The sequence below is a fragment of the Gymnoscopelus microlampas genome (genome assembly GCF_963454915.1).
Source record: "Gymnoscopelus microlampas genome assembly, chromosome: 23".
In the NCBI taxonomy this organism is placed as follows: domain Eukaryota; kingdom Metazoa; phylum Chordata; class Actinopteri; order Myctophiformes; family Myctophidae; genus Gymnoscopelus; species Gymnoscopelus microlampas.
Window position 1 is genome coordinate 30496106 of NC_139960.1, and position 22305 is coordinate 30518410.

Consider the following 22305-nt stretch of genomic DNA (forward strand, 5'->3'; position numbering starts at 1 on the left):
TGACTGTACTACCTTGTTAATAAAATATTCCTTCAATCAATCAATCAATCAATCAATCAATCAATCAATCAATCAATCAATCAAAACAAACAATTACAATTTAGACAACAATGTCACGTTTTAGAATATTTCACAGCCGTTAACATTGAAACGGAAAAGGCCCACAAGCCAAATGTAATATAGGATAAAAGGTACTCTCCTTTTATTATGAAGTGATGGCAAAAGAAACCAAATCTAATTTATGAAAAAGGGGGTTTTATTATATTTTCCCCACCCCTCCAAAGAATAGAAAACATAACATGTTAGATAATAATAATAATTATAATAATATATAAAGTTTTTTGAGAATACATGGATTAAAACACATTTATAAACATTTATCAAAAAAGTATTTTTCAAAGTAACAGACTAGACATTGGATGCGTTAGGCATTTTGGCTAGTATAACAGTTACATGTCCATTTTTTTTTTAGAACAAAACTTAAAGTAACCAAATTGAATAAGGCACATGATACCACAGTTCCCACTGCAATGAGTTGAAATCCTTTTTTTTTTTATAAAATAACAGTATTTTCACTTTCACAAACATAAAATAAAAGGACACTTCTGGCAAAGTTTTCAACGATTAAGTAAGTTTGCTTTTTTTATAAAATACAGTGTACAGCTACCACAGTGTATCCAAACAGCAGTAGACGATGTCCTTGATCAGTTTATTTTTCTTCTTTTTTTGCGTACGGACCATAATGTCTCCCTTTTGTTGTGTGGTAGGCTAAGTGTGATGCCATGTCCAGGAGGGGGGGGGGGGCTCTCTGTACCGAAGTTAGAAAGATCAGCGTTGGGCTGTACAGTTCACTGTCTCTTTCATTTTGCCCTCAGCCTGCTTCTGGTCCTTAAGAAAGATCTGGAGGGCAACCTTTGTCAGTTTTTTATCTGCTCTGGTCCTCCACCTCCTAACACCTACCTGATTCACAAAGTCTACTTATATTTAAATGCACTTCAGAAAACTCTTCGACATGCGCTGGAACAAAGGCACCATCCTGAAGGCCTCGGTGGAAGACATCAAGTGGTTGCAGACGACTCGTGTGTCCGAGTTGTCTGCCTGTGACGACTCGGACACACTAGGGGCTCACAACAACAACCGGGGGGGTCCCTCCCCATCATAGGTCTTCGTCGCCCTCGCCCGAACTGAAGCTGCTCCGGCGGCTGCTGTCCTTGGAGCCGTTGCCGGGGGAGGCGGCCGAGAGCAGGGGGTCGGCGCCGAACGGCGACAGCGCGTCGTCCATCAGGATCTCGTCCAGCCGGTGCTCCTCTTTGAGCGTGACGCTGAAGAAGTCCGTGAAGTGGGACAGCGGATCGGAGAAGGTGGTGGAGCCGTCGTTGCTCGCGACCACGTGGTCCTGGGACGCCGGGTCGCCACCCCCGGCGGTGCCAGGGGGGATGGCCTGCATGGTGGCGGTGGCCGTGGCCGTGCTGTGGAGGTAGTCGCTGTTGAGGTCCTCCTGGTAGAGAGGGGGCTGCTGGGTCTGGGGTGGCAGTGGCTGGTGCTGTTGTTGTTGTTGTTGTTGTTGTTGTTGTTGGTGGTGGTGTTGTTGCTGTTTTAGGAGGTGGGTGGACAACTCCACAGTCCCCAGGGCGGTGGCCATGTTGGGGAGGCCATGAGCTCGGGCCTGGATCTCGAGTTCCTGGAAACAAGAGAGTTGTAGTTAAAGTTAAAAATTAAAGTTGTGGGGTGTTATATACCCTTGCTGAGTTGCTGTATATAAAATATCAAAGATAGCCTATCTAAAAGCGCATAATACATTGTAATACATTCCAAGCATGCTATTTATGCTATTTTTGATGGTACAAAGCTGGTCAAAACTTTGTCGTATGATGGAGTATATATAGGGCTTAAGTGGTTATGTGGAGAAAGAGGAGAATTCTTCAACTGAATAAAATGTTATTTGTTTATTTGACAGGGACAATATGCAATAAATATATTGCACCCGACCCGAGATACCTAAAAGCTGATTTATTTGGGGGATTCACAGTTTGAAGCTCATCACTACCTCATACTGTATACACATGATGATGCATTAGTATGAGCCCAAAACGTGTGCACATAATGCAAACTCACATCCATACACACAAATGCCCTGCTCCAGCCTGTTAGGTCAATGATGACTGATGGTGACGAGAAACTGCTTAAAGGGATTGTAGGCAACATTAAGCCTAAATTTTAAGAATATTTATATATATATATTTTGCATTTTTTTCCCTCTTTCAGCCACTATATAATGATGCTGGGGTGTTTAACTGCATTGAAACACAGTCCTCTTTCTGAAATCCGTATTTTCCCTACTATTTATGTTTGTCCAGGACGTAAATGCGCATGTGCGCGTCCATGCGCGTCCGTGCCCGTTTGAACTGTTCAGGTGAAACCGAATGGGACGAGTGCAGCCGACAAAAATGGAATGAGCCGCCGTTGTTTTCTGTATAGGCAGTTTATACTTCTTACTTTCGGTTTTAAAACGCTCTCAAACTTCTTTTATGAGGCACGGAATTTACTTTTAAGATATTGTTTGGATAGAATTTAGTTGTTTAACTTCATGTGGTCAATTTATCATGAAAGAACCTATTTAAAAATAAAAATTCTGAGAACAGGCAGGGGCGGGCAGTGACACGCATTGTATCCGAATAAAGCAACCTATTTTCGGCATGGCCCGTTTAGAAGTCTCCCCTGCCTCACCCCCTGGTGGTCGGGGAAGCGAACTGCTGATGAGGAGGGGGGGGGAGTGGAGGGACGGTGTTTGACAACAGTTTTTTATCTCTGAACTTGCCTACAATCCCTTTAATAAAATGGCCTCCAATATATCTTCATGTCATAGCGTCATGTGTTTGGGCCACAATTAACCGCAGTCATCTTCAAACCTCCGCTGTCTAAGACCCCGGGGCTGTGGTGCCCTGACTCAAAGTGTAAACACACCCCGGGGGCCAGTTAGTGACATAATAACGACACTGAGTCCCCCCTCCCTCCCACCATCCTACGCCTAACCCCTCGTCAATCAATCAGTTGGAGCGGGTCACCAATAGCGATGACACAAATTCAGCAGCGGAGTCATTCAAGGGCCACCCACAGACACCATTGCAGAATTTCAATCGCCATTAACTATTCTATCAAATAGTTTGTTGTATGATGACGAAAATCGCAGATCTATAAGCTCACAATGCTATTTTCGGAATTCCAGAGGGAAAAAATACAAAATTATTTTTTAATTAATTTGTATTTATATTTGTATTTAAACTTTTCACTTATAATGACATGCCCAAAATATGGACGAACGCCAGATTGAAAGAAACGAAACTGAAAAGAAGAAAATAATCAATAAAAAAATAAAGTCTTGGGTGACATAATTCACTTTTACAAATATTGTATTTTCATTTTGATATTTCCCACTCTGGACATGTTTATGCCTGGTGGGGATATGTCTTATCTCTGCCTCTGGTCACACTGAATTAATTACATGCATTTCCTTTTGCGAAAGGTACAGTTTGTGTTTGACAATATCACAATTTTATAATATACGTTAACCACACCCTGTGCATGGCGTCCCTATTTTGGGCACATTTTCGAAATGTGTCAAATGATTTTATTAATTTATTTTTGGCTATTTGTCATACAATGAACTACAGCATGGGCTTAAGTGGATCCGAAAATGTCCCCCTTCCTTTTTTTTATACACATCGAACCTTGTGTGTAACGTTGCGAGAATCTAGAACCACTTCACCATGTCACCTCGACCGCAACATGTTGTGATATTAGCTCAGAGGGAGAGCTGTGGTGTGCGTGGGAAGGTGAGGCGTTGACAACCTCTCCTACACACCACGTTAGCGCACAGGATCTAATCATTTTCCAGTGGTCTGCAATCAGCTCTTATTTGGCCATTACGCTCTCATCACACAGCCCTTGCGGGCGGTTTTGACTTCGGACCGTCACTGTTTAAGGGTCCTGTCGTCTGAACTAGTGTAACTCTATTTATCAGAGTAATTATCACCATGCTCTCGGAGATTGAGAGTGTGTGTGGCAGGGGGTTATGGCAAGGCCTGGGAGGAGGTTGCAAGTTGCAACTGAAGGAAGTGATTATTGGTACTGTATGGGCGCATACAGTGGAAATGGGCCTGCCTGCGCGCGTGCAGTCGTGCGTGCGTGCGTGCGTGTGGAGAGACAGAGAGAGAATGTGTTCTGCCATTATCCAGGGCTATAATGCTAGTGTGGATGTACTGTATGGATCGACATTTGGGAAGAAACCACCTCGTGGTTTACCTTCCGCTGTTTGCGATACTCCAGTGTTTTGTCTGCATTTTGCTATAAAAATACAGTGGTAGTAGTACAGTATTAATAGAAAATGCCTCTGCATGAGCTCCTTTTAAATACTGTAGGAACATTAGGGTATACGTTTGCCAGGATTCCTAGAGGAAGACTGTTATTCCACTGTAAATAAATGTGGAAGGTGCTAAATGAGGACTAGCGAGTTAGACGCTAAATCACCCTCCAAGATTGCGCCTAATCCAATGGCCAATACAATAGCCTATAGATGCCACAGAGAAACACAGCGTGCATGTGTGTTGCACGTTTAAATTTATGAGTTGAGATTTTTATGAGCCCCTTGTGCTTTGCACGTTGGGAATTTGTATATATACACGTATATGTATATATGTTTTTCTTTACCATCCGTTGAGACACGCTTTATCACTTCGCTTAAGGTGTGCATTAGCGCTGCGTGTATAAATAAACCTGAACCCTGTTTACACCAGAGACGTGCGGAGGCTCGTATACCTGGATCCTGAGGAGCAGCCTCCTGTTCGCCTGTTCCAGTTTCTTCTGTCGGCTCTCGAGCTCTCTGGCGTGCTGCTGCTCTTTCTGCAACCACTTGATGTACTCCACCGAGGCCTTCAGGATGGTGCCTTTGTTCCAGCGCATGTCGCTGTTCACAGCCAATGAGAAGGAAGGGAGAAAAAAAAAGTGTTAAAAGATAACCTTTTACACCGATGAACCACCTGGCTAACGTCAGCAGAATCTTCTCCAAAGTAAGAAGAAAAATAAAATGAGGGAAAGAGTGGGGGTGGGGGGTGGTCTTTTAAGGCAGAAAGACAGGTTTTTTTTTTTCTCTTTCTTTTCTTTTATGATATGAATAAGCGGACGGTGATATACACAGGGGTGCAATTATTCATTCTTGGACATGAGGCACGGACACTCTGAATGAGAGGTTTTAATAGAATAGTTAAGTATGTGCACGTAAAAAAAAAGAAGTCCATTCTCCTGCCCTCCTTGTTCGGTAAAATTAATCCCCGGGTTTAAAATAGGTGAGGAAGAAAGAAGTGAAGTGCGAAGACAGAGCAGGGGAGAAAGCGAGGGGGGTGGAGGGGGGGGAATGGGAAATTGGACTTTAGGTGGCAGAGTGCAAGTCGTTCTCTCTCAGATGTTATTACTTTTTTTTTCTTAAGGAAGAAGGTGTACAAGGTAGTAAAATTGTCCTGTTCTTTTGGAGTGAGACGTCGGTCCGCTCCGAGCTAATAATCTCCTTTTCATTCCGTGTTAATGGCGCGACACCAACGCTAACCTCCCATTTACAATTGGATTCAAAGTTCAATTGCACGAGGGGGAGGCGAGCGGGAGAGAGGGAAGGTCAGCGGATTTCAGTTCTGGTGGACAAAGTACTCAACCCCAGTACTTGAGTCAAAGTATAGATATTCCTGGTCAAATATGACTCAGCTGCGAATTCATGTCAAATTTATACTCGAGTACTTGCTTTTATACCTGAAATACTTTATTATTCAGGATCAGCTATTTTGTTGACAAATCAATTATACACTTAAGCTGCATTTTGTCGTCTTTGCACAATGGTGTCATGCAAATATAGTGATCGGCAAACTTTTCTTTTCGCCTATAATGACATGCCCAAAATAGGGACGCCAGGGTGGAAGTGCATGCTGAACAGGGACATCAAATAAAGCAAGGCAGTCAGACATGCGAGTGACCGTAAATAGGCCTACATATGTTAGAAGACAGTAGATGCAACAGTTAATCAAACTAAACGATTTAAGCAATTATAATAAATAATCGATAATTTTATACAATTATTGATTAATGATTGATTATTGATTTTTATGTTGGCAAAAAAAAGAAACAAAAAAGATCTAAAACGCGTTTTGAGCTTGTAGATCACTATTTTTGCATGACACCAATGTGCAAAAATGATAAAATGCAGCTTAGGTGGTTAATTGATTTGTTATAAAATATGTTAAAAAAACATGCTTTGTGATTATTTGATTAATCAAAAAATGTATCTATTGAAAAGAAAATATTTGATAGTTGCAGCCTTAGAAGACAGATGTGGAACTCACGGGTCATTGGATTTGGGTATGAGTGTCCCCAGCTCTTTGATCCTGTAGTTGATGTTATATCGTCTCCTTCGTTCGACTGGAAGACAGAAAGACAGGGCGGGACATTGTGGTAAGACAGGGCAAGACATTCTGGTCTACACAGTGTAATGAATTTTGCGGTGATGGTTTATGACGGCGTCAAGAGATACTTACTCAAATTATGGTTGTCCTTCTTTTGGCGTTCTTTGGCCATCACCCTCGTGTCGTGTTCTGTTTCACAAAGAGAAACACATCGATTAGCCACGCGTGCTAATTTAGAAACTGAAGGGCAAAGACCTCGAATCTCCACAGAGTTTCTTCTGTTTTATTTTAGTTTTTTTATGTCTGCAGACAGTAAGTGTGTGTGTGTGTGTGTGTGTGTGTGTGTGTGTGTGTGCGTGTGCGTGTGCGTGTGCGTGCGTGTGCGAGAGACACTCAGGGTCAAACAGAGTGTGGACATTTCCTTGTGTAAGTCTACGCATCACACACACACACACACACACACACACACACACACACACACACACACACACACACACACACACACACACACACACACACACACACACACACACACACACACACACACACACACACACACACACACCCCTGTAGTGAAAGAGCTCAGTTCATCCCCTCCAGCATGTCTGCAGTTCAGGGTGGGGAAAAAAAAGGAAAATAGCCGTTTGTCCCATTTTTAAAAACTCAGCCTGTATTTAAGGCAGTTTAGCCAATTCGCTAATCTGTCCCCAAAGCAAGGGGACAGGAATGCCAAGGCGTCCATATTTGCATTCACATTCTTCCAAATTACATAATTGGGGACCTTAGATTGGATTGCCCAATTTGTCTCTGTTGATTCAATCAAGGCATTTTAAATTCTGTGTAACGGCACCATTGTCCGCACGGCACAGTCGAAGGGAGAGAAAAAAAGATGGCAATTTACTTATTTTCTCGTCGAGAGTGAAGAGCACTTCAGGCATCCTTTCTATTTCCTAAATCAATTAAGCTTCTTTTGCTTGATGCATGACATTCATAAGAATCCTCTCAAAGAGTTCTTTGTGAGATTTAAGCTTCCCTCCTTTTTTCCCCCATTCCTGTTGTGCGACACAAAAGTCTACACGTTTCTTCAGCGCTGTGAAAACAACCAAAGACAATCAGCCTCCCATGCGGAACCATCGGCCACAGTGCCTCGATTGTTGTTCAGCCAGACACCGGACCGGAACGCGACGAAATCAACTTACTACAAGTCGACGTGTTGGCTCGACACCAGCAATTGGATCTGATGTTGTACAAACAAGTAGACATTTACGGTCAATGCTTGTGTGCTGTTAGTCTCATGTAGCCAGACTATTGGAGATCTTGGCCTATAGCCTACCGATACATCTGGTGATATCTAAATTCAATGTACGGGCTAAAATTGTCTGGATACAATTTGGAGATTTACAAAATAACCGCATTACAGAACCAATGCAAAGACAAATGGAGGTTTACTCCGCTCTTATAGCCTGTACGTTGAATTTCAGTTTCCTCAGATGTTTCGGTAGGCGGAGATCTCCGATCATCTGACTACGTGAGACTAGTGTACTGTACACGCCACCAGAACTTTTATTTTCAGAGAGGGATCTATTTTGTTTTAATGGTTGTCAAGGGTCATTCATAAAGTGTTAGTCGTTCTTACAGAAATGCCTTCTTCTTCTCACAAACTGTACAGAAACCTTTGTACCTACACCAATGTGCTGCTTTATCATTGGCACTGTTTGTTTTGCCTTTTGCCTAGTGTGTTGTGTCTTACGGCTCACAGTGAATAAAGTTGTCCCAACTGGGACGGTGCTGAAGTCTTGAATTAGAGCTACTGCAGCAATGTGACCGGCTTACTGGTGTTACTGCTGTTACTGGCTATAGCTGGCTATCGCTGATTGGACTAATTAGTATAATTGTTCTTTTTGCTAGACTGTGTCTGTGGTATGAGTGGAATGAGGGCATTCATACCTGGTTCACCCCCATAGACGTCCAGCATGCTACTGCTCAGTGACACCTAGAGAGGCAGCGAGACAGAGAGAGAGAGAGAGAGGGAGACAGACAGACAGACACAGAGAGACAGACACAGAGAGACAGACAGAGTTTCAAGGAGAGAGAGATGGAGGAAGACAGGAAGAAGAGAAGCAGGGCAGATGAGTGAGTGGGAAAGAGAAAAATAGTGAAAGAAAATGAGGAGGTATAGAATTAGAGAGAGAACAGAGGGAAAGAGGTGAAGGAGAAGAGGAGAGGAGATAGAGAGAGGAAGAGAAGGAGGGGGAGAACTAGAGAGTGTCATTCATTCTGTCAGTTGGAGAAACACAGTAAAAACACATTAACATTTTACAAGCACCAGATCCCCCCACATGCAACACAGTACAATCCTCAGTGTTCATTTATCCATTTGTAACTTAAAGTGTACACTCAGGGTTTTATTGTGCATTCATAATGTACTTCAATCAAGGGTGCAACACAAAACCAGTTGTTCTAAGCTGGAGGATGGGTCTTGCGTGTTAATTTAACTCTGAGAGTGTCAAAATGTGCCTGTTTAAGGAATGCAGTGACAGGATCCCTGGTCAATCAACTGTGCAATCAATTGAAGAGGCTTGTTCTATAATGGCACATAATTAAAGTCAATTTATTTTTTAAAGCACAATACGTAACTTAAGTCCTGGGTTGAAAAAATATCACACCTCTTACAGGCGGAAGTTTCCATATTTGAGTAATACTGAATGACACGTCATGTCACTTTTCTCAGTTTGTTTTCACAAAGCGTGGTTCTCCCATTACAGTAACTCCCAGTGGAGGGGAAAATAGTGCATACAAATGCCCACAAACAGTACTGAAGTTGTCCTTTGTTTATTCTAAAGGCCATCATCACTATACACCCCCACCCCACCACCCTCTGGTCCCGGGGCGTGGGCTTGACCTGGTGCCGGGTGGCCTTGATCTGCCAATGCCACCATTATCAGAAGCCCCTCGGCTCTGAAGGGGCTTCTAACACAGAGGCTGCCTGTGTGTTGAAAATAGCCTCGCCATTACATGAGAAGCGGTGGTTGGGTCAACCGGCCGAACAGAGGCAAAACTGTTTTCCTAGGCGAAGACGCGCTCCCTGGGAAAACATGTGTGGAGCGCTGCGATAACGGCGCCTTTTCACTGACACTGGTGGAATGTGGCGATTCGGCGTGCTCGCACACACACTCATCCGTTCCTAATTCCTGCGTTTGTATGTGTTTCTTCGGGATGCGCTGTGAGAAGCTCGGCCGCGGATGCCGAGCTGCCATTCGGCCAATTTGATCCACTTGGGTGTGTGTGAAATCCGGCTCCTAAGAGAGTGTAAAACCTGATAAGGATGGAGGTCAGACCGTGAGGATGATGGGAAAATGGAGGGGACTAAAGTTAGAGGACATGGGAGGGAGGAGGGGCATGGAGAGGAGAGGAGAGGGAAGAGGAAGCAAGAGGACGAGATAAGACAGAAAAGGACAGTAGGAGGATATAAGAAGGGGAAATGAGAAGGGAAGAGCAAACATGAAAAAAGAAAAGACTAGAGAAAGAACCACAAATGATTTGGTTTGGTTTAGTTTGGAACTAAGGGGGGTGGGTTAGAAGCGAATTGCTTATAAAAAAGAATGCAGTGTTGACTGCGTCCCTACAGAAATGACTCAGATCAATCCGTCTGGCCCCCGCCGGTGTCTCTGGACGCACAGAAACGGCAAAGCGACGCGACACATTTCGCCCTGTATGACTAATTGGGGCGAATTGATCCTTTTAAGCACATTTCTGAACATTGTTTCTGAAAACCATTTCTGAACAAGCCAGTGGGGAGACCATTGCATTAGTCTAACCCAACAGCTTAAGTCTCTCTTTTTCTCCTTCCAAATCTCTCGCCCCATTCCTCTGTCATTTGCTCCCCCCCCCTCGCTTTGCCTTTCATGGCTCTATCCTACCTCCTATGTCACAGTCTCTCAGCATGTGCAGTATGTATACGCATGTACGTACGTATGTATGTATGGATGTAGGGTTCTTTGTCTGCCAGCAGTGTCTCTGCCTACTTGCACGCAAGGCGTTAGGCCCGGATTCCACTGTGTTTTCTTGGAATCCCAAAGTTTGACAAGTCCTCTTTCAGCCACACGCATACCACCGTATTAAGGTTCAGGTGTGTCAGCCGAATGGATCTCTTGTCCCGCAATTCCGTCTTCAAAATGTCGTCCTTCTGCCTGCGAATCGCACTGGGGACGTGTGTCCTCAATACCATCTCTGCCATTTGTCTTCGGAATGTATCGTCTGAATCACAGCTTTTGCAATGTCTAGTTTTGACCTCTAGCTAGCAGTTATGTAAGTGGTTCTTAACCACTTAAGACCTTGTCGTATGACGATTAGCATAAATATCCAATCTATAAGTTGTTGACAATTTTTTTGTGTGCAATTTTTTACTTGTTTTACCATCTTTGACAATTGTTTTGTAATGCATAATGACATGCCCAAAATAGGGATGTCAGGGACTTCACCAAAGAGTTACTCTGCATTTAGCTGTTTGAGATCGTACTGTATGTTTGTTCTTTATCATTCCCTTTTCAAGCATTTCACGTTGTAATTAGCTATTCTATTGTGACACTGTCATCTTAGAATCTTAACACTGTGCTTTAGTGCAATTGAGTCTTCTAATTAATCTGCCTATACTGTTGAGAAATGTGAGAAATGCTGCTAAGCCCTGGTCCCTGGCCGAATGAACTTTGACTCATATCTGGACTTGAGCTGACCTCACTCCAAAGACAGGTCCTCTGATTCCCAAGCTAGTCAAGCCTGAGTGTTCATGTTTTGGGCTGGAGGAAGCTCCCTTACAAGTTCTCATTCCTCTTTGAGGGAGGGAAAATCATTAGTTATGCAACCTAAGTTGAACCCTCTTACCGCAGCTGCAAATAATGAAACTAGACATGAAAAACAGAACCAAGCAATATCGGCAAAAATCAAGACCCTGTCGATGGGTGTGGACATTGCTCATACAGCTGTTAACAATAGTTAATGTGTGCCATACTTACGTTGTTTTGCATCATGATGTTAGACTCCATGCAATCCAATCCTCCATCATTGAAACCGGACTCAAGACTAATGAGGTCATCAATAACTTCATCCATTGGAAACTGAAAGAGAACAGTAATTACAGTGTACTCATGGACAGGCTGTTGATAGATGAATAAATAAATATACACACCAGGTTCTTACACAGTACAATCCGGATTTTACTGTGTATTTGCAAATGCTGTCCAAGAGTGGTCTTTTAAGAAGAGAATCCTCATAACATTAAAAAATCAAATATGTAAGACATAAAAACGGTGGGGTGGGGGGGGTGGTCTTCTCTGAGACGAATCCAATAATAGAGGAGTATTTATTTCCCCTGCCACCATGTCTTGACGTTGTTTAGCAAGACAGGTGAGGAGAAAGAGCCCCCACAACTGTTATCAAACTAGTTTCCAAATCACATTCTGGAGGATTTTTTTCTAATCAGAGATGCCATGTCTGAAGTTATTGATGAGGACAGCAGAGACAAAGGGGAATCAATAATGACAACACTTTGTTTGGATGACTGGTCGACTGGGAGGGTCATTCTTCTTTGTAAACAGTCAAATAGACAATGCTGCAGATTAAGAAAAATAAATTGGCTGTGATTCTGTATGGATCATCACGGTCTTGCATGCTATTTGACCTGTGCTGATGGTCCTTCCAAATGAAGTGTTGCCCATTAGCATAGTGGTGATTATGTCAGCTTTGACTCACTCTCTTGCAAATAACACTTGAGTTGACATGGAATATAATTCCTCAGGGAGAGGGTGGTACTGTTTACTGTGGGAATGTACTGTAGGGTTGCTGTGAAATGCACAAAAAATATGACCCACAGTTCATCTGTATACAACTGAACTGTGGTTCATAGATATGTTCTTGTTGTTGTTACAATTTCACTCTTTTCCCATTTACTATCAGGCACATTCAGTCCATTCTTCGACTTCAAAACTAGCAATTTTACACTGACGATTATTTAACAACAATTTTTTAGTCATTTGTTATGGCTGCTCTCGTGTCGTTTTCTGAATGAATGTACTGTTTGTTGAATTTATGTTTTATGTCATCATAAATGATTTTATTGGGAAGGCTATTGCTGTTTTTCAGTGATTTGGGTTCATAAAAAGATCTCAATTGGATTCAGAACGTATTGGAAATGTTATTCTTTTGTGGATGGTCATGGAGTAACCCTAACCCCTCCGCCAGACTCACCTCGCTGTCGTGATTAGCCAGGGTGAGCAGGGTGACGGGGCTGTTGGGGTTGCTGCCATCGCTGACAGAGGGCATGTGTCCGTTCCTCATGATGGGCACAGCGGCCAGTGGCTGGCCAGGGGCGTGGGGGTGCTGCACGGTGTGGCCAGGCCCACCGGCGGCCGCCAGCTTGGAGCCAAGCGTCAGGTACTGTTTCACCTGCTGACTCTGGGTCTGCTGGATGTGGAACTTTGAGTTCTCCAGGTGGTTCTGTACCTAAAAAGAAAAAGTGAATAAGATGACAGCAAGGCCGATTTACCTTCAGTTATTCACCCCGACAATCATTGTCCACACAGTGATTCCTAAGTGTTACTTTAACCATTGGGAGCATAGAAAATTCTCAGAGTTAAACGAACCCTCAGGATTTCAATGTGCATTATGGTGTTAATTTTGAGACATTCTACACCAGTAAAATAGTCTTGGGGACAGCAGTTTGTCTCAGCAGGTTACTGGCAGGTGCCGTCAGTAACCTGCTGGTGATCAATAAGCGAACAAACAGAAACGAACGGCATTAGGTTGAACTTCCCTCCTCCATGGACAGTTACGGTAACACCCTTCTCCATAGGAGTGCATGATTGAGTAAAATCAGACATTTCAGTCTGAGTCATGTTTGACCGCTATTATCATCCCGATCAACCACATTCTTTATCAGAATAGAGTCATTGCTTTGACCACTTCCTGCATTAACATTGTCAGTTGCTTTCACATGTTTTCTTCCTCTTTAAGTTGTAGTTTTAAATATATAGTTTACTGTTCAATAGGCTCAATTTATGTATAAAACATATGAATCTCAATTTCGACAAAGTTTTTCAGAAAAACTTCCTTCTATAAGGTTCCAAAACTGTAACTCTGATTATCTTCTTTCATAATGAGAAAATGCAAAAGCATAATCTGCCATTTAACTTAATCACAAATACTAGTATGTAGCTGTGAGCATTGCCCCATTGACAAATCCGGACCCCATAAGGATCCATACACTCCATACATTTTACTGTGCACTACAAAATCAATTACCCAACAGAAGGAAAAGACAGTGCACTGTCCTTTTTTGCTATAAAGTAAATCTCAGCTTTGTGACATTCTTACATTTGAAGCTCTGGTCGCGTCCCGCATCCTGTAGTAGCTACAGTCAGTTAGGTGTGGCATTCTCAGGAACGCAAGTATTCTTCAGTATGTTTTTTCTTTTTTGGTGCAGCAGGTGAATTTAACAAATACGATCCAAATCCGCTGCTGCTGTCGCTGCTGCTATCCTGTATGTGCCGTCTATGGCAGTGAGCTTCTCTCCTGTCCTCTCTCCAGTGTCTTATAAAGGGCTCTAAGTGAACTAATTGGGCTCAAAGCCGAGAGGAAGCCTTTATGTTGCCTAGCGTGGTAATCACCTCAAACAGAGGGCCAACAGATGACCCGGGGTTTGATCACTGCAGGATATCTGCCTTTAGCGTCTATCAGTAATTCATCTGGACCGCCCCTTTTCTGTGTCACTGACCAACCAGCAGCTTCCTCCCAGAGTCCTCTGCACTCTGCTCCAGGGCCTGGAGGGCAGCACAATTGACCCTTGTTCTCCCAGCGGGGGGCTTTAAATAACTCCCCTGATGCCATTTTTACCCTGGCCATAGTGTCAATCCAGACAAATTTCATAGCCTCAGTTTCCAAATGAGTAAGCGTGCAAAGCTATTTTCCAAGTCATCTTTACAAAAGTCTCCATTATCATTGTTACGTTGTATTCAATTGCCAGGGAAAATAGATTGCGGGGAACCTCTTATATCTAAAAATGTGTAATTCACTTTTCGGGGGCCCACAAAGGCCATCATTGTAGCAAGTTGCTTTATTAGTTTACGGTCTGTTAAGCTGTTTCTAAAGAACTGTAAAAATAAACATTGAGTTCATTGCTTGCAATGGTTTGGTGATCCTCTTATCAATGCCGATAGTTGTCTGGTCTGTGTTCTTCAAATGTCGATAGTTGTCTGGTCTGTGTTCTTCAATATACAGTACTTCCTCGGAAGAGTTTTTTTTATTGACTGTACACTGTACTATTGTATAGCCGCCCTACACTGTACTGTAGCACAGTGGGTTTGTCCAACAAGAAGGGACTATTTTATCTCTGCTGCATTAGATTGCTTAAGTTGTACATGAACTGATGTCGGATTTTATACCAGTGCAAGAACTGTAGAATGAGGTACTACTATGCACTCTATCACATTGTTGACTGTTTTCATCAACTTGTTTGTAATTTCTTCTTTTCTTTTTTTTTGTAAAACCTGTCTACCTAGGAAATTTAACCACTTAAGCCCTTTGGACTTTGTTATGTATGAAGGACAAAACAAAGGACAAATACAAAATAAATACATGTAAACAGACAAATGAATTAATAAATTGTGTCAATAAAGACTTTGGCTGTGAGTTTGTAGATCGGGTATTTTTGAATAGCTGAAATATAAAATAGGGTTAAAGCGATTGAACTGGTTTTGATGCTGTATCAACTATTTATTTTCTGGGGACCCCCTGGAACCCCCCTAATGACCCCACTTTGAGATTTCTTATGTTGAAAATCTGTCCATCACATCTTTAAACAGCGGGTGAGCAATCCACAAGTACTCCCTGTTCAGACAACTAGGGGCAATACCCTTTCACCGACAGTGATATAAGAAGTACTCGGATATTTTACTGAAGTACAATACTTGAGTAAATATACTCGGTTACCTTCCACCACTGATCCCTGAATGTCCAATGTTGGAGGGACAACCAAAGCAGAGATTATAACGTTAAACCTTCTTCCTCGCTAAAAACAATAAAAGTAATAAAGTAAAAGGAGAGGTGAAAAGAAGTATAGGCCCTGTGCATGACTGTAGTTCCCTTTTCCAGGAGGTGGCATTACTGTTTCCTGTTCAGGGCAGTTTCTCATGGCTTCATTTGATTGGTAGCAGATTTGAACCGGAAACATGAAGGTGTTGTGTGTGTCCAGTTCAAATCTGTTGCTGAGCCAATCAAATGAAGCTATATGAGAAACTGACCCGGAACAGGAATGGTTTCATGATGTTTTCTGTGTCTCCAGACATTTCTATGAAGGGGCCCTATGGACAAATGATATTGGTTTTTAACCACTTAGTGGTGTCCGATGTCATTCAAGTTCTATTGATCTACAAATTCATACTGCGTTGAGACATGCTGTGAGAGTGTAGATCAGCTATTTTCACAATTCAACATACATGTACAACAAAGCGTACAATGTTTTAGTGAATGTTTAGAAGGTTTTGATTGATTGATTGATTGATTGATTGATTAAATACTTTATTAACACGATTATTAACAGTACAGGTGTACAGTCAAAGGTTAGTTTATCCTTTTAGGATAACACTAAAAGCCCCAGGGGCTTGTTTCCATTGTGGTCCATTGTACTCAATTAATCAGTAATACATAAGAATACAATACAATGCAAAACATATTGGAATAAAGCTCAGTAGAATCATACAGTATATTTACAGAGAAAGGAGGGGTGGGGACGGGGGTCAAACGATTACTATCAAGTTTAATTTAGTTTTGGAGGGAATAGTAAGTTAGTAATTAAGGGTCTAACACAGTATACTCCAGAACCACAGGGACTTTTACCCCCCCCCCCCCCCAAAAAAAAAACTCAGCATGAAATTCCACTTGTCAGCCGTAGGTTCGCTGCAGTTATTCAGCGCCCGTCGACATAACTAAGAAACGTCACGATCACCCACAATACCCAGCTTGTCACCGTCAACTATGGGCTCTTATCTGGCTGCTGAGGGCCAAACAAAATGCCAGTTGTTTCCCAATCAACATTTCTCTCTGGCAAGGGGCTAGAGGAAGAGATGCCAGAGCCGACACACACACACACACACACACACACACACACACACACACACACACACACACACACACACACACACACACAGAGTGTGATGGCAGGATTGTCCTGGTATCACATCGGCTGCTCTCACTACTGTAAATGCCGGAGACGCGCTCATTAGCCACTTAAGCTGGGTGGTCGGGTGGGGTGGGGGCGGCTGATTAGATTTGAGATGTAATGGCGCTTCAGTCACTGAGACCAGCACCGGCGACAATGGCGTGCCCTGTGCATGTGTGAAGAAGCGCCGTTTACTGACGCACAGACAAACGGGACCAGCGAGTGAGCGAGATAACTATCTAATTTAACTACTTTCAACCTGGCGTCCCTATTTTGGGCAAGTCATTATAGACAAAATTGTTTTTTGTTGTTTTTTTTCAGAAAATATAAAAAAAAAAAATAGCAAAGAGCCGATCTACAAGCTCACATAATGCGACACGTTTTAATATATTTTCGGGTTATCTTATCCCCCCTAGTCCCATGCATTTACATGCATCTGAGATTTATTCATGGATTATAGCACAAGTGATTTCTAATTACCAACATCAGAATCGCAAGTGATGAAGTAGGTTGATAACAATCCTGGATAGGCCGATATATCTATACAACGGAATAATGAAAACAACTTTGAAAGGAAGAAAGAAACATTTTGAGGAAGAGAAAAGTCCCCCCCCCCCCCCCCTCAAACATACTGTACTTGTGTCTCCTCCCCATTGCCGATGGCACCTGCTGGGGCGTTTTTCCTGACATATGTGGTGGCTGAGTTTGCTGCTGGTAGCAGGGTTGCAGGGTTCGAGCAGCCCAGTGCCCGCTGAGGTCAACAGTGTATGCAAAACCTTGACTGAGAGCTGCACAATAAGCCCGCTTTGTGCTAAAGGACTATCTGTCACTTGTGTGAATGCAATAGGGCAAACCTTATCCAGCACCGTAACAAAAACAAAAGCGATACTGCAGGAGTGTTTCTCACATCATGCGTTTGCCTACCATGCAAGAGTCCACTCCATCCTCTAATCATCTAGAAATATGACGTATCTCGGTCAGATTAATTTGGACATTCAAAAGGAGTTGCCTAATACATATTGGATACAGTAATACTGGCTCATGATTGAATCAGGGCACAGATTAGTTGTCATTCAGTTTGTTTTTCTAATCCCGTTAAGGTTGATAAAGACTTTGCCACTGTTAGGAGACCAGCTGTGTCGTCTTAACTTCATTAGGGATGCCTAAGCCACTAAAATGAGGAATGTTACACAAATCTGAACTTCACTCTCTCTCTCTCTCTCTCTCTCTCTCTCTCTCTCTCTCTCTCTCCACCCTCTCTCTATACTGCTCTTTCTGTCTCTCATAACCACATCAACCCCTGGTGTCGATATTTACGGCAAATTTTCAAAAACATTTTCAATTTCAGTCTTTGTCGGGTGGAAACCTCATATGTCCAAAACAGTTACTCTTCAGGATTCAAATGCAAAAATAGCAATAGTGACTAACTCCAGGTGTTAAGTGTCACATGCATATCTGATACAACATTGCAGGCAGTAACAGTAAAGGCATGTACACACACACACACACACACACACACACACACACACACACACACACACACACACACACACACACACACACACACACACACACACACACACACACACACACACACACACACACACACACACACACACACACACACAAACACACACACACAGAGAGCAGGCTAATCAAATCCAAGAAACGTGCGGTGTTGCTGCCCCAGGAAACCATGTCAAAGCACTACTGACAGCGGCCATAAAGAACTTGCACGTAATGCATGTGGACATGTGTATTAGACACACAGTACCATACGATAACTCTGTTTCTGATGACAATCAACATGTCAACCTCAAAGAAAAGTAACATCCATATTGCCAGCACTGCAGTCAAGTCAACCCAGAACACACAAGGGAAGCGGAAATACCAACAGATTTAAGTTAAAAGGCTGGATAATTGGCACATTCAAATTGAACAAAAACTGCATTCTGCATTTATGCTCTTAAATGTTTAAGAGGACTGTTAAGGCATCTTAGTGCAAACACAAGACAGAGATAAAAGATCTCACACAAATGACACACTAAATCTAAACAGAAATAAAGAAAACCCATTAAGAGTATTTTAGTTGATGATTTATCTAAGCTGTCATTGTACTCAGATTCAAGCAATGTGATTACCTTAGCATAAGCAGGTCTATGTCTTAAAAATCCCAGTGAATTGCTGCACAAACAGGGACACAGTGTGACAGACAAACCCACAGGTGTCTCCTAAATGAAATGTTCTTGCTTAACCTAGTTTCATTCTTGCCCAAGTTCTCCTTTCACTTCAGGAAAAAAAAACTGCCTTATGAAACACCGGGCTTACATGGACAATGTTCAGCTTTGGAAATAATGGACATAACCTAAGCAGTACAAGTTTTGGACTCATTTCTACAAAAGCCCTATATGTTTTAAGGCCATGTTGACACATTTGTGGAATGTCGTCGGCCACTGAGCACTGTTCTCTCTCCTATCTTGAATCTACAGAGATAGGACAAAATGTGGAACACAGGCTTTTCTCAGGCATGCTTGCTCTAGTTTTGCTGAGCCTGCTAACCGGTAAATAGCCGTAACCACACACGGACAGATGGTGCAACGCGAGGGGAGATAAGTGTGCGAATGCAAACTGATTCACAAAATCAAGATTTCCACAGGGACCAACTGATGACCTATTCTGTTATTCCGGTTGTAAAAGCGTGCTTTCCATAAGGCCTGGCCGATTTCACACACACACACACACACACACACACACACACACACACACACACACACACACACACACACACACACACACGCACACCCCTACATGTGTGCGCATGCACACACATGCACAGACACAGAGTACCGCATGGCGCATACAGCAACAATGTTCCCTTTCTTTCACACATTTTAACTCCCTCTGTTGGCCACTTGTTAAATCACTCCATTAAAGCCACACCAAATCTTAACCTGAAGTAATATTTAGCTTTTTCTCTCTCTCTGTCCATTCCATCCATCCTTTGCCCCCGGCGTCATCTCAGCCTCCCAGACCTGTGGCACAACCTTCCCCCTATACACCCCACCCCACCCCATCATACATCAATGCATTTTCACCACATCCAACCTTCAATTTAGCTCTTTTCCATTCCAGAGCAAAACTACAGTACAGAGTGCAAGAGCGGAGTAAATGGCATGAACCCTAGTCAACAAATCACAGGTTAAATGTTCACATAATTAGAGTGTAATTTAATGCTTCAAAGTAACTATAGAAACAACATGCTATTCAAATATAATTCTTGGAATTTGTGGTCAAGCATGCACAAATTGAAATAACATATAACGTATGTGAACTGCATGGTATAATTAACATCTATCCAAAAACATTGACAAGAAGTGATAGCAAGAAATGAATGGACTGAGTAACAATCTTGCCCACCCCCCCCCCCCCCCCACACACACACACACACACACACACACACACACACGCACACACACCTGTAAGCTCTCTATTTTCCTCACGCCCAAAATAACAACCCCCACCCCTATCCCTTATCTCTCTCCCTTATTTCAATGCATCGAATCCCGTTTGCAAAAAAACACGCCCCCCTCCTCTGTGTGCATATCACTGTCTCCCTCCAACCCCCCCAACGCCCCCCACCCTACCTGCAGCAGCTGTACCTCTGTCAGGGTGATCACTTTGACCACACAGCATCGACTCATGGCTCCCCGCTTGGCAGCGGCGTCTCTCCCGCCCCGGCCCCTTGCAGAGGAGAGAGAGAGCTGCTGCTGCTGCAAAATAAAATAAATAAAAAAACGTCGGGACGGGAGAAGAGGGGAGCTGTCAACGGAACGGCGATGGCTCCGTGTCTCGGTGCGTTTGCCGGGGTTCCAGAAACAGGGGAAGAAGAGCAGAGGAGAGGAGAGACGAGGTGGCTGCTTGAGACCTTCCTGAGCTTTGCAGAAATGTCGGAAAAGAAAAGGAAGACATGACACATCAGCTTACTGGTGGTGAGCCGCACAGGCTGTTTCCTCTGTGAATTTGTGTGTGTGTGTGGGTGTATGTGCGTGCGTGCGTGCGTGCGCGCGCACGCACGCGTCGGTCAGTGAAAGGCCTGACAGAGGCAGAAATACAGATGGCAGTTAGGGTAAGGCAGGAGAGGTGTGTGTGTGTGTGTGTGCGTGTGTGCGTGTGCGCGTGTGCGTGTGTGTGGTAGTAAGTTGACAGCCAGTGAGTTCCTGCCTGTGGAACACCACGTTTTCCTGTCTTCAGGCCTTCCAGCTCAGCTCAGCACATTCCCTCCAGGTTATCGCAACGACACCCACTTCCCCAGCAAGGCCTTTCAACTACTGCAGCAAACTGCAACCATGTCCTTAACTAGGGGAACACACACGCACACACACACACACACACACACACACACACACACACACACACACACACACACACACACACACACACACACACACACACACACACAGAGGCACGCACAGACAGGCAGACAGACACACAGTCACTCGCACATACTGTACATGCATGCATGTCCCCGCGGTGTGTGCGCACACCTGAATCCCCAACGCATAGATATATAGACAGACCTGCAGACCCCTGTGCATGCAAATACACACAAATGTGTATATACCATGTGCTCATGCGCTAAAATATGCAAATATACATGCGTGTGACATGCACACATGCGAGTGCACGCACGCACGCACGCACGCACGCACACACTTGGTCTACATCAGAGAGCTAATCAGGGCTGCCCTCCTTGATTCTGCAGGAGTCTCCTTGATTTCAACCACATCTCCTTGAGGACTCCTTGATTGTCATCTTTCCTTGATTTGGCATCAAACTCCCAAAATTCACCAGAACTCAGGAAATTACATCTACTCTGTTAAAACTTTTCTGGAGGAGTACCCCGAGACCCCCCGCTTGGGGGGTGTGATGATCAGTGCATGCAATCACAGTTGCAATTCACTTTTAAGTAATGAATGGTTATTATTAAAGATGGGTCATTCAGCTTTTTAATGGATGAAATATCAAAATGTACCCATCATTGTCCAATGCTATAAAGCAAGCCTGATAGAAGTATCAAATTTCCCAATATTCACCAGAACACAGGAAATTACATCTACTTTGTTAAAATGTTTCTGGGGGGGTCTGGTCAATAATAAGATTAATAAACTCCTTGATTCTCACAGATAGTCGGATGTTGGCAGGCCTGTGTAACTAATGACGGTGGAAGAACTTGATGTTCCAGTCATTGGAGGGTCATGGTGGAAGGCCAATAGAAGCATTTCTTCCCAGAGGGGCCCTGCAGGAGAAAGCCTAGACACAGCAAAGTGGAAGTGGGTCACTGCAAGTCAACTGCCGGTCCTTCAGTCACAACCTTGTTTGATACGAGGACAATCAGCTCAACATGGAGCCAAGCACCTCTGTGACTGGACGGAAATAGAATAAAAAAATCCCACTGAGGTCAGCAAGTCAGGAAAGCAGAGCAGTGGAGAATGCTGCAAAATTGTCCCTTTTCATCTTATAAAGGCAATCAACTTGTCAACTATCTGTTAGCAAACACTCATGCCTAAATGTGCTCTGAACTCATGACAGTAGAACTCACATTGGGTTACTATTACAGTAACATTATTAGTTGGTTAAATAATGAGTACAAAG

General features: G+C 43.3%; 1 protein-coding gene across 3 annotated transcripts in view; it reads right to left on the bottom strand.

The window, feature by feature from the left end:
- Nucleotides 1-804: 804 nt before the first annotated feature.
- The window catches only part of tfec (transcription factor EC), an 80731-nt gene continuing 59230 nt past the window's right edge, over nucleotides 805-22305 (bottom strand). Inside the window, exons 1-8 of one of the 3 annotated variants that reach the window (XM_084049760.1) lie at nucleotides 20298-20557; nucleotides 12687-12941; nucleotides 11456-11557; nucleotides 8391-8436; nucleotides 6576-6632; nucleotides 6384-6459; nucleotides 4816-4963; nucleotides 805-1681 (exon numbers count right to left, since the gene is read on the bottom strand). In XM_084049760.1, the coding sequence (XP_083905886.1) occupies nucleotides 1157-1681; nucleotides 4816-4963; nucleotides 6384-6459; nucleotides 6576-6632; nucleotides 8391-8436; nucleotides 11456-11557; nucleotides 12687-12941; nucleotides 20298-20354 (1266 nt within the window). In that variant the 5' untranslated portion in view covers nucleotides 20355-20557 and the 3' untranslated portion in view covers nucleotides 805-1156. Of the gene's footprint in view, nucleotides 1682-4815; nucleotides 4964-6383; nucleotides 6460-6575; nucleotides 6633-8390; nucleotides 8437-11455; nucleotides 11558-12686; nucleotides 12942-20297; nucleotides 20558-22305 lie in introns of those variants that run through there. The other 2 variants (XM_084049759.1, XM_084049758.1) reach the window with 2 other exon arrangements.